Source organism: Quercus robur, chromosome 3 (assembly GCF_932294415.1).
Source record: "Quercus robur chromosome 3, dhQueRobu3.1, whole genome shotgun sequence".
In the NCBI taxonomy this organism is placed as follows: Eukaryota; Viridiplantae; Streptophyta; class Magnoliopsida; order Fagales; family Fagaceae; genus Quercus; species Quercus robur.
Window position 1 is genome coordinate 7,358,027 of NC_065536.1, and position 17,084 is coordinate 7,375,110.

Here is a 17,084-nt window from a genome sequence, read left to right on the forward strand (position 1 = left end):
CTCTTCCAGTCTCTATTTGAGTCTGGGGTCTCAAAGATCACCTTCAACAAGGGGCTCCGACTAGCAAAACTATACATCCCCCTTGATCCAGAAATCTCGTCTGGACGGTAACAGTGAAGAAATTCACGGACCGTCAATTTCCTTTCCCCGTTTGACATTGCACCGTAAAGAATCTCCATGGCTATGAAGACCCTCCAGGCGTTAGGGGATATCTGGGTGACGGACAACCCCAGATACTGTAAGAGTTCCCTATGAAGTGTAGAAAGCGGGAATCGAAGTCCAGCCTTCAATGCCTGCTCGTACACTCCGACACCGTCTACCCCTTCATAGTAACACTTCTCCGACGCATATGGTAGACGGATGGAAACATAGTCTGGGATTTGGAAGTTGGTCCTGAAGGTGCTGAAGTGTTTCTCCCTGATGACGGATGTAAACCTATGCACCGTCCACTCTGGCAACATGATGAACTGCCTTAGTCCATCAGCGCCTACAACGGACTCCAGTGCTTGATCCCCGTCGTCATCGAAACCCTCTATTTCAACTATCTCCACATCCTCATTTGTTGAGGATGAAGAGGAGGCAGACGGACTCCTATCTTCGCCGGGGCTCTCTTGGTCTTTATGACCGGACGGGTATACATCCTCGTATTCCGTCCCATCACGAACCACCGACTGGTTACTTGACGCACTAGACATTTCCTACAATTGACAATGAAACCTAAGACCGACGGGTTTGAAAGTGTTGATGGGTATGGAAAGCCTAACAACAACGCATGGATGGAAATGTAACTTGACTATAGTAAATTAGAAGCACTTACCAAACTTATCAGAGGATAGGTGACGGTTGGTGTAATCAACAGATATTCGTCCTCGACGGATTACTCTGACAAGGTTGACGGCTTCGCTCTGACAAATGTTTTTTGAGTGAAAATTGAAAAATGAGAGAGTGAGGCGCCTTATATATATAGGAGGTGCATGGAAGACGAAGCGACACTTCGATCCTATACAACGACCATTCAGAGAGTGATACGTGGCATACTTAATAAATGCTGACAGCCTGTCAGTACGTACCAACAGACTTGTACCCGTCATGTCACCGTCAACGTGATGAATCTTACTATGACGGGTTGATCTATCTGGAACCGTCGTCCTATCTTGCCTGAATCCGTTATAAAATGACCGTCATACCCATACGTAAGGACCGTCACCCCATTGATCCTTTGACCCAAAAGGTGACGGACCATTGGGGTGAAGGGGGCAACTGAAGATGATAAAATATTGGGCCTGATGGGCTTACCTTAATGGGCCTGACGGACTGGGTCTCTTGGGCCTGCGTAAAGATGGTCCCAGCTTTGAAGGCCCATCGTAAGGGCCCATGATCCGAAACGTCCATAGCCCAGAAAAACCCTAAGATCCGGAAATGGGAATCCTTGCTCACCACGCTTAGAAGAATTGGGAGTAGAGTCCCACATTGAAAAGATGTGGAAACCAAAAAGGAAAAGTCAACCCTTTATCACTATAAAAGGCCTAATACCCACAGAAATCGAGGTACGCTTTAATTGACCCTCTCTAACGTTCTAAGCAAAATAGAAGAATTCTAACTTGACCGTCGGAGAGCCTTTGGCCGGCACCACACCGGTGCTCTCTGAAGGATTCTTTCGATTGTTTCGTCGTGCAGGTTCGATTCGAGTCGCGAGTACGGTGTGACCCATTGGTGACAATTTTCAACGTCATCATGAACAATCTTGGGGATCTCATTAGATACTCTCTCCTGCCAAAGATATTGTGCCAACAGATCAATTTGATCGAATTGGGCCTAACAATGGGGTTGGCTTGGTTTGTTGGGCCTTTTTAATCAACTCCCTTGCTACAAGTTTCATATTCAGATGACTCAGATCCACCATCTTTTAGACCAAAGTGTGTGTTCTGAATATCTTAGTTATACTTAACAGACAAGTTATGAAGCTACAGTCCTAGAGAGGGAGAAAGAGTTTTAGAATAAAAAATAATATTAAAGAATGAGTATTTACTGTTGATGTGTTTGGAGTTTGGACCCCATTTTTTGTATCAAGCCACGTTAAGTGTCTATTTGGATGGCTTATTTTTTGCCAGTATATTTTACTATTTAGCTTATTTTTATTATTATTATTTATGGGCCCCACTACATTTTTCAATATTATTTATAAATCTCACTGTACTATTTCAGTTAATTTTTACCTTTATCTATAATACTTTCAGTAAAAGCTTTCAGTTTTAACAAAATAAACAGATCTCAAACATCCCCTAAATTGAAAACAAGCCTACACAATGAGTAAGCCCAAATCATGAGGGCCCGAGAGAAAATCAGAAGCCTAAGTCGAAGTATTGGCATAAAAGATCTCAGTACATGCAAGGGGTCTATCGCATAAAATGATATACACAGCCAGTGAGTCTAATTGGCAACCCAGGCCTGTAAAGGAGCCCAGTTCATTACTAATGAACCCAGGGAGGTAAAGTAAAGGTAGGAAAGGGAAGAATAAATTTTGCCAGTCATTGTGGCCAATTCATTGGTAGCCACCTCCAGTAGTTGATGGCAATTTGTTTCTTATTAGTCAGTTTTTTACTTTTTAGAAGAACCCTACTGCTCTTGGCAATACTTGGCATTAGATCATCAACAAAAAAAGTTTCTTTAAAAAAAAAAAAATTCTTACCTTGAAGAATCAAATTAATAAGTTAGCTCCGTTAATAATCCCGAGTTTTTTTTTTTTTTTTTTTAAGAGATAATTACAACATGTTGTTAACCCTGCAACTTGAACCCTTTCTCCCCTAAACTCCCAAGCACTTTGTACATGGGGAGGTACCAATTCAGCTACAAGTTAACAAGTTAGTAATCCCGAGGTAGTATAACAAGTTAACAACCATCCAATCAAACTTGATTCTAAAGTATGATTGGGTGGTTGTTTTAGGAAGATTTTCTTTAATGTTATATAGTTTTACTTAAGTTCTTAACCATATCTTATACTTAGGTTCTATTACAAACAGAAAGCTTACCAACATTTACCAAACCAAAATGACAATCTTCTTATGAGCACTAACCAATAAAATTCAAGAACACATTAGTACTATAGGAAGTTTGAAGTTCACATAAAATAAATAAATAAAAAGAAGTTTGGAGTTTGATGGATCATTTCGCAGAGTGATAACTCTAGCACAAGTACATAGAATAATAAAAAATGAAAAAAACTTATATATGATTGAATATCTTACAAAGAATATGTTCACTCTTCAAGAATGAAAAAAAGAATGTATGTACATTTTCTTTTTCTACAACTAGTAGTTGTAGCTGTACAGAGATAGCCAATGTGGCATTTGAGTAACTTTACATGACACTCACACATTTCTAGAAATATTATCAGTGCCATCAATTTTCTGTTAATGGTTTCTGTTAGTGCGTACATGTTTTCTCTCCCATAAAGGAATTATTATCTACAATGGTAGGTGATTTTTTTTTTGTTGCTAACAAGAGTTTCCAGAGCTCTTTGAGCACTTGATTATTCTTCTGAATGTGTGCAGTACCCTCACCTCACATACACCGCGTACTTACAGGGAGGAATCCCTTGGGGTTCGCCCCCTTATATATACTTAATGAAATACTTGAGGAGCTGCATAAAACTCACTCTCATTGAATACTGGTCTCATGTTGTTTTCTTGACACATGAAATCTAAAGGGAAGGAAACAAGAAATCCCCTTATAGACTTCAATCTCTCCAATGGATCTGTTAACTTGAGTTCTCCATGCTCATAGGATTCCAGCTTCTCAGGGGCTATTCCTAAATCAATAGTGGTATGGCCAAGTTTCTCCTTCCAATGGGCCATGCTTTGCCTGAGAGCAGCTCTGTGTTTGATAGCAAAATTATACAAAGTTATAAACATATGAGAGAGCAGATGGTGCAGTAAAAAGGAAAGAACAATCATGGTTGTATCTTACCTGGAGTGTATGTGATCATTGGGAATGCAAGAAAAGACATCTTGGTAGATAATGGTATTTTCCTGTCAGATATTATAGCATGTTCATTAGGTGCATGAGAAGCAACATAAAGCAATGATTGAGACTGCCTAGTGTCCCACATAAAGATTTCTTACAGTACATATAGCACAAAAGAAACATATCTTGCAATAGAAACTACACTGTAAAGCTAGAAGTCTTATTTCTTCCATGAGTTGCATGGTGAATAAAGTAGTCATTCAACCTAGAAAATGGCTTTTGCTCCTTAGAAAATATGAAAGTTCCTACGACGTCAAGGTCAAATTCTGCCAGAAATTTTCAAATAAAATATTTATGTAAAGCTGTACACATGTGCCTTTGCCTGCACACGTGTGCATATGAGTATGATTACAATTCACACATGCACATCAGCATTAATATAATAATGGATGGTTACAAATACAACACAAAATACAACAAACACCCCAAAGAAACTAACAGAATCTTTTTCCCAAAATCTGGCCAATCTCACCTTTGCAGTTGCTAGCCACAGATCCTTGTATGTTGAGTCTGCTACAGGATCACAGATTTGACTGGTCTGAAAAAAGAGAGCATATAGTGTCAGTGCGCCATATAACATCACAATGTAATTGATGAATTATAAATATATGCATGAACTACAAATGATAATGGAGTTACTTATAGTGTAAAGGATAAAGAATCCGGTTCAGTTTTATCCGCAAGTAGGCCTTCAAATATTGCCTACAAAGTTTTGTGGAATCAAGGGAGTGTAGAAACAGTCATATTTGGTCAATGTTACTAACCTCTCCAGCCGGGATACCAAGGTGCTCAGACCACAGGGAGCACCGAAGACTATATGCAAATTTCCCAGCCTGCCAAGGCTCTCCATTCATAGATGAATCAAGAAATTCTTTATCCTCAATAACCACCCCAATCTGAAACGGCAATGTTAGAGTCAAATTTCCTTTCCTTTTCTTTCTGACAAAATGAGGAAGTAATCAAAGGATTACGTTGACACCTTCATATAAAAGAATTGATGAGACTTAACTTCTTGTTTTAGAGATTATTGAAGTATTATTTTCTCCAAATTGTATCTAACAAAACAATATTCCTGATAGCATTTTTTAATTCATGCTGCATATAGAAGAAGATATCTTCCCACCCCACCCCCCTAATTTTTCCAATAAATGAGGCAATGTTATCGGCTGCATAATCCAAAAGAAAGTTACTTCTATATAAAATAAACCAGATAGATTGCTAGGAGAAACATATTCCTTCTCTAAAAAGAACTCAAAAAAATAAAAAATAAAAAAATAAAAAATCCTTTTACTATATTATTCTGACAAAAAACCAGTGATATCACCAATGCTATTTTTTTTCACAGTTATATCTATTATTTGGATTTTAAAATTTTAAAACAATAAAAATAAAAAAACTTGCATTTTTGTTTAATGATTTGAGTTAACAGATGAATGAAGCATCACAGCTATCTGGAATTTCTATATCTAGAGTAACAGCTTTATTCTTGTCATAAGTCAACAAGGAATAACTCTAGCAAAGACATTTCAAATATGCACTCCTTTATATGATCAGAAAAGTAGTCCTTGAGTCTAAATAATACCTCAGAGTCTCTTGATCCTAACAAACTCCTATCATTTATATTGGACGATCCAATCAAGGCCAGGCGGTCATCTATTATCATCAATTTGCTGTGCACATAAACCTGCATAAGAATGAGAATCTGCAATGAAAAACAAGCTAAATATTTGTGGGAATCATAACTGTTTGAAAAAGAAAAATGAAAAAAAAATCTTGATTTGAGTATTAATCTAGGCCTTATTTGTTAAGTATAGAGGAGCAGTTTTGGGATGAGACAAAACCTCAACCCATTACAAGGATCATAGGGACAGAGTCTGGAGGTTCTACAATTGATTGGTGGTCCAGTTGTAAAGCATCCTACACCACTGGCCTTTTGGTCCAGTTGCATCTATACTGCGCTTAATTGTGGGAGGTTTTGGAATCCAAATAAAGAGGTTATCTTGCCTCAGTTGGTCTGTGGTAACCTTTCAAAAAAATAATATATGCATGTTGCATTGCCAATGGGCTAGATCAGGAGACAAAAGGCTTCATAAAATGGAGGCATGTGATGCTAGACATTACCTGACTTGTAGCCACAGGACCACCATCGAAAAGTCTACCATATGATCTAAGACCACAGAAAGAAATATAATCATGGGTTTTAGGACCAAGCAAAACGTTTAGATGATGCAGTATTGAGTGCTTTTCTCTAGAAATAGTACGATATTGCCAATGCATTAAAGCTCTAACAGTTGCTGCATCACTATCATCCAGACCCCCCTGTAATGAAAATTCACGACAGAAGAAAAGGCATAAGTATCTAAATTTATTATTAAATTTTAGGAAATAAAACCAAGAAGAAGTACCTGGAAGCCAGGTAAGAGTGGTATGACGACAATGACCCTGAAACACTCTTGTTCTTTGTGTGCTTTCGCAATGCGCTTGTATAATGCTTCCAGGACACGGTTTTGAATTATCTCATCTCCTGAAAGACCTGATATGAAAAATTGATTCTGGAAGCAAGAACAGTAATGATTGTCAAATGCTGTCTTTAAAAGATGATCAAAGGGTTCCATGACTACCATTTTTCCCAATATTCCACCGGTTACCATATCAACATGCTGTGTGCAACTTAAAATTTTAAGCAGGACCAAATTGTATGTCTTAGGTAGGATCATGGGAGATACAATTCATACAATTCATTATTAACTCAGTCATAATTAAAAAAAAAAAAAGGTGTTCAATATTAGACAAAGTTTTGTTACCTCAATGTAGATAAAATGCTTTGCTTTCTCAATGAGAGAACAATATGCACTATGAATGCTATCTTCAGGTTGACTTGTTCCAGCAGACCATTGGCTGACACTTCTGATAACCTGTAGCCAACATATTCATTCAATAAGAAAAAAGAAAAAAGATTAAAAAAAATATATGTGTTGGGGGGGGTGATTGAGATACATCAGGATGAAAGTAGAAAATAAAAATACACAGGCATATGCTTTGACTTCCTATCACGAGATGGTCTTCTATTCCTGTTTTGTGGGTTATGGTGTTTTGGTGGCAGTACAAAATGCTAAGCATATAGTGCGATGTTTTATAATATCTATCATTACCTTGCATTGACAATGTTGATATTACTACAAACAGGATACAGATTTAACTAGTCTGCATGAAGGAAATATATTTTGATGCTTGGTGCTTTGCAGAAGTGGATGGCTAAGACTACCCATGAAATATAATCTGATCTCCTACTTCCTAGAAAAATTCACTTTTACATAGAATCCATGAGGCAAAGCTAACCTGAGCACAGCATGCAGTACGTGGACCAATACAGTCATCATGATCGCCTTCATTGGGACTTTCCAACCCCTCATCTGACATGTTCATGCTATAGTGTGCCACCACATCTGAATCCATTTCACTTTGAAGATGCATAGAGTCAAGGTCATCTGCACTTTGTGAATCTGGAACCAATGCTTCAAATTTTGGCTGATCAAGAAGATTCTGATTCATGTCCGGGCCATTTAACTTTGAGTCTACATTAGAAGCTGCTAGTCCATCAGCTTCCTGAGGTAAAAGCAATGGAATATCTTGCACTGGTGAGGTAAAATAATCCTCCCTTTTGATGCCTTTCAGGTTTTCTTCTGAGTTCTTGTGTTTGATATCTATATTTCTACTTCCCATGTAATGAGGGAGGACCATGTGGTGGTGAGGCATGAGTAGTGGAATTGTTTGTTCATTTGGAGCTTTGTTTCTCTGGATAATTGCTTTACCATGTCATTTATACCCAAAAAAAAAAAAGACAGGAAAAATAAATAGCAGAAGATTAACCTTAGCATGGTTCCAGCGCTGGACAAAGTGCCTAGCAACATCACGACAAGGTGGTCCCCAAAGGGCACAATGGACATCATGCCATGGCATACGAGGATATTTTTTACGATCCAATTCATCTCTCATTGTGTCTTCCCAAGAATTTGGTTCAGATTCTCTACACCCACCCACCAAAAAGGGGAAAAAAAAAAAAAAAAAACCCCGAAAAGAGAAATGAACATGATTAATAACTTATAAATCACTGACCAAAATCTGTAGCTTCTTAGTATTGGATTTCTCTAATTACTTTAGCCAATGAAAATTTCCTCCCTTCACTATTTAAAAAAAAAAAAAAAAATACAATAACAATAACGATAACCAAACCTTAGTCCCAACATAGTTTAGAAGACACACTAATCTGTACAAATTATAGGTCATGTTGAAAGTTTAATATATCACTGGCACAATTCTGAAGATACTTAGAAAATCTACAAAGAGCTACTGCATAATATTTGTACCATTAAATGGGTTTAGTTATTTCATTACAACACAATTTATTCCCAATAATAAAGATTATCATTCTTGTCGTAATTCTCATTTGGTGTACCAAACGTGCCCTAAGTATAATTAGTATTAAAACTTCAACAACAAAATGTTATGAATCATTTTAAAGGTAATCAGAGAGATAAAATACCTTGGGTTATAGTAGTCCTTTCCAGGCCATATAAGAGGAGGGCAATCACCTACTTTGTGTTCATTTGTGTCGTAACGGCCAAAGCATAAATCTAATCCTCCAATAAAGCAAAGCTGGTAATCAACAATAACAAGTTTCTCATGGTGTGACCTGTATGTAACCAGAAATTCTTTATGAGCATCAGCAAGAAACTGAACTAATTCTAATTGCTAGGTATAGGAAGAAACATATATGTCAATAAGAATGCTTAGTGAGTTCAATCCATTCACAGCATACCAATAATAAACGCCAGTGGTGATATGGTCTGGATAACGCAGTACTCTCACATTCTCATGAATGTTGAGGAGCCTTTTCTTACTGTACATACTATTGATTTTTAAAGCAATAGGTACCTCCTTGTAAAGAAGAATGTAAATCTGAATAGACATAACTTAGAGTTAGCTCTTAATTATGCTTAAATCCACACAAAATAGGCAGAATGTATTATGGAATTAGGAAGAAAAAATAATAAAAATATAACAAAAAAGGGAAAATAGGATGAATTGAAAAAAATAATAGAGAAAGATATCAAACATTGGAGTTCAGCTTATTAAAGTTGAATCATAAGTGATAAACTATTTGTCTCAAAAGCTTAAGCTGTTAGAAGGGTGAATTTAATCATGTAACCATTATTCTAACACTCCTCCTCATGTGTGGGTCCAAACCATCCCTTGGTAAGTGGGGCCCAAAACTTGAGAGTTTTAACTTTTTAAATGGGAGAGAGTGGAGACAGGATTCTAACTCAGGACCACTTGTTCTAATACTATGATGAGCTACTGCTTGTCCCAAAAGTTGTTAGAAGACGGTAAATTTAATCACTTAACCATTATCCTAACAATGATGAACCTCAAATAGTCATGGTTGCAAGCATTTGCAACTCATAGTCAATGAAGAAAATCAGTGTATAACACATGAATGCACTAAATTGGAGAGGATAGATGACAACAAAAAGAGTTTGTTCTAATACCATTTATTCATAGTAAAATGGCAATAAAACCAAATACTAAAATGCACATAACAACTGAATGTTATCAACTCTAATATGAAATTAATGACCGGACAAGATTACATCCAACCATCATCCCTTCATAACAAAAGCAGATACTGACTGATGCAAAAATGCTTTCTTTTACAAAATTCATCCTACTTTTAAGTACTTTTCTCAAGAACAATATTTACACACGCACAAGCACTATAAGTTACATCATCCTGAGATGCAGCTTTTCAAATAAAATGGCCTGGGTCTACAGTTTGATTGTATAACTAAAGCATAATTTAAAACCCTAATATATATTTAGTTTATATTGATTAAAAATTTATGAGAACCATGATACAATCAATGCTAATTTGTTCCAGAAATTTTTTTGGCTTTATATGAGACTATAGCAAAATTATATGTATTAGGAGAAAAAAGAACAAAATTATATTTCCAGGTCCTAAAAGTAGACATAAACATCAAGAACACCCCAATACCAAAATACTACATTATCAAGAATAAGGAAGAATTATTTGCGTTTGCACCTGAACCCCTTGCTTAGCTTTTTCTTCTAGTAATGCATCAAGCCGGAAGGAAGGATGACTAGGGAAAGGGCGTTTTAGATACAGTTCTGGGCAAAGCCACCAGCCAGTAATAAATATCTGCATAAAATTTTAAATTCTGTATAAAGAAATAGACACTAGAATGAATTGAATGCATTCTGTGTTAATACAGAGGAAAAATAAAATAAACCTCTGATTTTGCATTCTCTATCGAAGAAGCAATTGCTTTAAAGGCTGCTTGCCCATCTATGAACCATTGAGCTTGGCTCCCATCTTCTGTCAAGCCTCTTTGAGGAGCAAAGGAAACATAACGGTGAAAATGACACCAACCCTCTAGAGGCCTTAGACCAGCATCATTGATTGATGTAACCCATTCTTTAACTTTAGCACTGCTTGAGGTTCTTAACTCTGTACTCCGACCTCCACAAGTAACCTTCAATATTTCCAAATGTTTATTAGAATCGATTTCTTTAAGGTCAATTGAAACTAACTGTTATCAACAAAATATGTTTCTATATTGTTTATGACACTTCTAAAGACATAATTTAAGAGAAAACAATCAGAAAAATAATGTACATTCAAAACCACATAACCTTGTAGATATGAAATTGGCCTCGTACTGGTTCAATTTCTTATACTATCTAAATTTGTTGCAGCACAAAGTTCAATTGCTTGAGAAATAGATTACCACAACTATCAGAAAGCATTTTTCATTAGACTAAATAAAAATGTTCAAAAGAAGTAAACCAGAAGCAAATACTGTATCAACCCAAAAGTAACATCATAATTAGAGACTTTAAGAGTTGGAAAAGTAAAGATAAAAATAGCTCACTCACCTTAAATGAATAACGTAAAGGATTACGTTCCTTTATATGATTTGCTAAATGTACTTGGGTTCTCACATTTTCACTGGAGGCTGGCAGTACATCAAAAACAATTATGTCTAAGAGTTTGGTGTCAAAAGGATCATCCAGCAAAGCCAGGAATCCAGGCTTTAAAATAGCCCACACCTGCATGCAGATAAAGCATGTAATAATCTAAATTATAGTTTAATAAGTAACCAGAAATGACATAGGTTGCAGGAAACAAAATTTGATATTATTCTAAGCGGGCTTTATTGCATTGTAAAATTCTTTACATTTTTGCCAAATAGTGTAAACAAATTAATTCCTGGAAGCCAAGATCAAGAAAAATATGTATGATTGAGCTGGTACATTGTGCATATAAACTAACCAAGTGAGCTATTTGAAAGCAATTAAGGCTTCAATGTGTAGAGGACTGAAAATATTTGAATGATCAAATGAGAGGGCGCTGATGGCCCAAATTTTCCATTCTAAACCTAAAGGAACCATTCACCAAATAGGGGAGACTTTTGAAGGGTTAGTTAGCATGTATATATATCCAATGAGAAGGAAACTATGTGGTAGCCTTTGGTCAGGATGATAATTCGTTCTCCAATCCCTACTGCAGTTCCTGTTCCCATTATTCTTTAGTGTAAGATATTTTTGATAAACTATTACTTATCCCAAAATCTTAAGATATTAAGAAATGGTGAATTTAATTATTTATCCATTAGTTTAAAACTCCCCCTCAAGTGTGGGCCAGACTCCTCTTGAATAAGTGGACCAACAAGTGAAGTTTTAACTTTAAATAGGATGTAGTGTGGAGACAAGGTACGAACTCAAGATCATTTGCTCCGATACCATGATAAAATACCACTTATCTCAAAAGCTTAAATTATTAGAAAATAGTGAATTTAATCATTTGACCATTAGTCTAACAATTTTCATTGAACTCTTATACAGCCAGCATACAAAGATCCCAAAAAACCTAATATAAGGTCATCTTCAACATTTGGTGTTATTAAGTTATATTTGTCATAAAACCTAATAACAAACTTAGTAGCTGTAGCTGGAGAGTGAATGCAGACACATCTAAAACAAAAATTCAAAGTGATGACTAAACAACTATAGTCTTGAGCATTTGGTATATTCCAAATTTAAGATGCATTATTTGAAAGTTTTTTAGCTGAGGGACTTATTCCAACAAGTCTGGATTGTTTGTATTACATATGGGATAGGGCTGTGCATCTGGTGCTGCATTCTTACAACAAAACTGTAATCTTAATTGTCATCACAAGCTCTCCACCCCCTCCAAAAAAAAATAAAAATTTGGTCACAAGGATAAAAGTTCAGCAAGCAAACCTTTTTCCAATTGTGTTGGCACCAACCGAACCAATGCTTACAACAGTCCAAATCTGAGTCAACCCCTGGAAGCTTTGCCATAACATAACCTTCTTTCAACTTTGGACCATACTCCCGTAAAAATGATAGCTTGGAGACTTCCAAAAATTTACAGACCTACAATCCAAAAGCACTTCTCATGATAAATGCTATAAGCAGCCAGTAAAGAAACATCAATGGACAAACAACAATAATTTCAGTAGTAATTAAGCGTTGTCAAACTCTTTTCCTTTATTTCAAGTTCAAAAAGAGTGTTGCCTAATCCAAATCCCCCTCCACACACACCACCCCATTCCCAATAATAATAAAATAGAAGTCTTGCCAAATCCATGTTCCTAGAGTTTATCAAGCATGGCTTTTGGGGCTTTCTGTAGAAGCAGGCATAACTGTCAAATGACCAAACCAGAACCTGGAAAGGGATACATTGATATACACAACCCACATTCCTTGCAAAGTAGCTAAGGAGTGCAAATTTAAAGAAATCATCTTTCTGTCAAATAAAAAAACTAAAAGCCAGTAATCATATTCACATGTAAAATATGTGATGTGTAATGTAGGAAAGACCTGAACCTAAAATATATAGCATACGTTGTTTTTATTGATATAAAAAACCATCAAAACCCCAATAATTTTTCTTTGAAGGTGAATATGACTGGTTATTAGTTAATCCAACCATTAAAAAAGACCATAATCCAAGTGAAAAGAAATTATTAAATGCTCACCTCTCGGGAATTCACAATATCCATATTCCCCAGAAAATGATTCAGATAGCCCTGCATTGCCACCTTTGCTCTGTCTGAAATGGACTGCTGCCCTCCTAGTGCTGGGCGAATTATTGGCAAAGCAGCAAGGGATGGAACATTTCTGCATAATGAACCAAAATCCCAGAAACCTCCTTTTTTAGGCCCCAAAAGAGACACAAGAACAACAACTATAGTAGAAAGGGCTTATATTTGGTTCGAAATACTAAACATAACAGACAATATAGGATTAAAATTCACTTGTTTCTAACACTTTCTTCATTATGCAAAGGAACAGCTCCATCATCAGGTTCCTCATCATCTTGCACTACTGCCGTGTGATCCATTATTCCTAAGCTTTGAAGCCATTCTCTAACCTTTCATGAAAAGTTCAAATCAGAAGTTAAATGATAATCATGACAAAAAAAAAGGTACACAATGAAAGAGAATGGAACTCATCAAAACTAAATTCTTACTGCAAATCTACATTTATTGCAAGATCAAGTTTCAAATATAAGGAGTTAATAATGAAAACAACAAAAAATGAAGGGCAAGCCTACTGATCAAGAAATGTTAAAAAATGATAAGGATGTGTGATGTATAATAAATCAACCTGCTCTTGTTTCCCATATAAATCCTCAATAAATGCACGTTTCTTCAAAGCAAAATGTAAATAGAGAACTTGTGATGCCTTCTTCACTAAACTCCACTTGAACTGTTCAATACGAATGCAGTCATTAATTGCAAAAATCTTGCAGCAGGGCATAATCTTATGATACAATATTGAACAAATCATATAGCTCAAATGAATATGAGACTTAAAATTCGCTTAAGATAATATTAAGAGGGAACAAAGATTGCATGAGAATTTTCGTAATAATATAAATGCTTTTCAAAAAAAAAAATCTAAACCATTGGGCCAAAGACTGCACTAGATAAACCAAACTAGGCCATTTCTTTTATTTGTAACTTATAAAATGATTCTATAATGACTAACTCCCGATTCCAATTAAAATCATCACTTTCAACATTAATCAAACAGTAATTTTTCATTTAAGTTGCATTTATCATTTTTTTTTTCTCCTGGAAATTTTTTAAAGGGCAATAATCCCCTGAAGGAAACTTCGCCCAAGTTCTTCAGGTCAATAACAAACCACATTCTAGCTGCCAAGGATTCAAAATCTTAGTCATCTCATTACAACGACAGCAGAGCCAAAGAAAGAAAGGGGAAAAAGAAAACTTACAGTGCCTTAATTAATCTAATATGGTCCTATTATAAACCAAAAAAATTGCCAGACTCCCAATTCATCATTGTTTGTCAGTTTTGCAGTTACACACAACCCAGAATTTCAATTCAACTGATCTCCTTTTTGTTGCTATATATGTACTTGTATAAACATACAAAGTTGCCCATATATATAACACACAAATATTAAAAAAAAAGAAACATAGAAAGCCCCACAATCAATCTATGCCCTCACACAACTACACTTAACTAAACTCAAGCTTTTCCTCATGTTAGACCCCCCAAAAACAACAAAAACCACAAAACAACATAACACCCAGGTACCAATTTTCTGTCTTTACCAACATTTTCTCAGCAAACAAAGCATAAATCCATTAAAGAAGAAAAAACCAGATAGATAGAGATAGAGTTGGTGCTTGCCTGTTTGTACTGAAACTCAATTGTATAAGACAAAAGCATGGGGCTTATATCCCCAGTTTCAGGCCGTGAAACTGACAAGATAGTTGCCTTTGGCAACTCCTCAAAGATCCACACAGCTTCACCACATTGCCTGGCTGAGTGAGACCTGGACATAACTCCCTCTGACCGTACCACACCACTGGCAATAAGCCTCTCCGTTGACATTTCAACAACTTTCTTTCACGCAAACACAAACTCTTCACCTTTTGCATGTGCTTTTGGAAGAGACACAATTATTAAGAAAAAAACACACACAGAAAGAGAGAGAGAGTTTGGGTTGTGAACAACGAGAGAGAAGTTTTGAAGGACAACGTAGCGGTTTTTATAGTTTTTCGAAAGTACAAAGGTTCTGACCTGAAACATGGTTAAGATGGCTTTGGTCACATACTGTGACACGGGTTTTCCATGTTGCTTACATAGGATGGAGACAAGTGTCCAAAGTAATGGTTTTTATAGGTTAATAGAAGTGTTGAATAAACCCATTTTAAGCAAGTTCTTGGTAAAATAAACTAAACTTATTTTGATGTTATGTGGATTTTGAATTTTCATGGTGTGTGTGACAGTGTGTGTGAGAAAAGTTAAATGGTTTAATAAACAATTTGTGGTTATATTGTTGATGAAGATTCCAACTTTTACATGGTTCTATCTCCAAAGTGGAATGTCTGAATTACCCTTACAATGTTACGTGTATCTGACCAAAAGTTGGGCTTTTCAATGTGGCACAACAAATTAGTAAACAAAGTTTGATTTGATTTTCACTTCTGCTAATGAAGTTTTGATCAGACTAATTAATTATTATGTAAGCTTAAAGGTTTTTCCATCCATGGTGGCACATGGGCCAACCTTGAAATGGTCCATCAAAAAGCATATTTTATAGGAATGGACATGAGGGTGATTCGGTCAAGTGGTTAATGGGTGTCACTTAGGTCCCGTGGAAGCCACAACTGTGATATGAACAAGGCATATACCAAAGCAGAATCACTAAAAGAATATCCAACTCTTTTTGTGCTAACCACTGAGAGAATATGCTAACATAGCACTTGTGATTCTTTGTGTTGCAATGATACCCATCTGTCTAAAATTGCAGTATTAGTTAGCACTGAGAATATGCTGAAATAACATTTGAAATGATACCCATTAACCATATTTCTAAAATTATACTTTCTAATTGTGTGCTTATTATTACCAGTTATCTGACTTGAACTTTGAGTTGGTGACTCTGTACTTAATCCCAAAATAGTGAATTCTAGTTAGTTCAACTGGTAAAGTCTCTTATGGTTAAATAAGAGATTTAGAGTTCAATCCCTACCTATACCAAAAACCAATTGGTAACTTAGTCTAGTGAGACGCCATAGATTGAAACTCTCTTTAAAAAAATGGTTTGACTTACTTCTAGTACTTTTTTAATTAGACATGTTTTTTTGTTTTAAATATACAATGAAAAATAGTAGCAGATTTTAAAGTGAATGATGTAACAAATTCTCATTAAATCAAAAAGTAAAAAAAGTACCGGTGAGCCAAACTCCCAAAAAAAAAAAAAAAAAAACACTTAACCCCAAAATAAGCACATTAAAAACAGAATAATAATAATAATAAATTATTGAAATCCAATTTTCTTGTCGTACACGACTAGATTATCTAGGTCTTTGTGAAATAAACACTTAGATTATCCAACTTTTTGTTCAATAAACACCGTCGAATTTGGCCAGGTGGCTTAGGTTTGCGTGTTTATAACATTTCATTTTACTTTAATATATATGGCATGATATTTAGCCAAACTGTTTTTTTAATAAAGCAAGTTATTATCATCTTATTATCAAAATAAAAAATAAAGCACGTTATTATTATAACGGTAACACTGAACTCTTATGGTATATAGACTTTGATAACGATGGATATAAATTAGGGAAGCAATTTAAGAAAGAAAATGTGCTTCTTTCTCAAAAAAAAAAGAAAAAAAAAAGAAAGAAAATGTGCGTGTCCAAACGGAGCAAGACACGGATACTAATAGTCTAATATGGACATAACATGACATGGCACATTGTCAGCTTAAGTGTGTTAACTGTGCATATCATTTGTCGCATAAACATTTTTATTAGTGAATTAATATTAGGGACCAAATTGACTGCAATGCGAAAATAATATAAATCAAATTGACTTGCTATTAAGATGTAAAAATCAAATTGACTTTGACTCTAAAATGTATGGACCAAAATAATATTTTTGTGTTATTTTATTATTCTAGACATATT

The 17,084-nt window shown here is 35.5% G+C and overlaps 1 protein-coding gene across 1 annotated transcript; it reads right to left on the bottom strand.

Moving 5' to 3' along the window:
• Positions 1-3,202: 3,202 nt before the first annotated feature.
• Positions 3,203-15,317, bottom strand: LOC126716892 (phospholipase D zeta 2-like). Its single transcript, XM_050417935.1, has 20 exons — positions 14,794-15,317; positions 13,741-13,842; positions 13,389-13,504; positions 13,110-13,251; positions 12,349-12,504; positions 10,981-11,154; positions 10,335-10,577; positions 10,127-10,243; positions 8,843-8,982; positions 8,567-8,716; positions 7,894-8,050; positions 7,363-7,818; positions 6,828-6,938; positions 6,429-6,575; positions 6,145-6,342; positions 5,606-5,707; positions 4,788-4,919; positions 4,496-4,561; positions 3,967-4,028; positions 3,203-3,873 (listed from the first exon to the last, which is right to left on the bottom strand). The coding sequence occupies exons 1-20, from the start codon at positions 14,995-14,997 to the stop codon at positions 3,621-3,623; spliced, it is 3,228 nt and encodes a 1,075-aa protein (XP_050273892.1). The 5' UTR covers positions 14,998-15,317; the 3' UTR covers positions 3,203-3,620.
• Between the last annotated feature and the right edge of the window lie 1,767 nt (positions 15,318-17,084).

Coding starts and splice junctions, on each gene's coding strand:
- LOC126716892 (XM_050417935.1), bottom strand. CDS start 14,997: ATGTCAACGGAGAGGCTTATTGCCAGTGGTGTGGTACGGTCAGAGGGA. Junction 6,576..6,827: donor AGCATTTTATCTACATTGAG/GTAACAAAACTT, acceptor TCTTGCTTCCAG/AATCAATTTTTCATATCAGG. Junction 4,562..4,787: donor TTGGTATCCCGGCTGGAGAG/GTTAGTAACATT, acceptor CTCTTTTTTCAG/ACCAGTCAAATCTGTGATCC.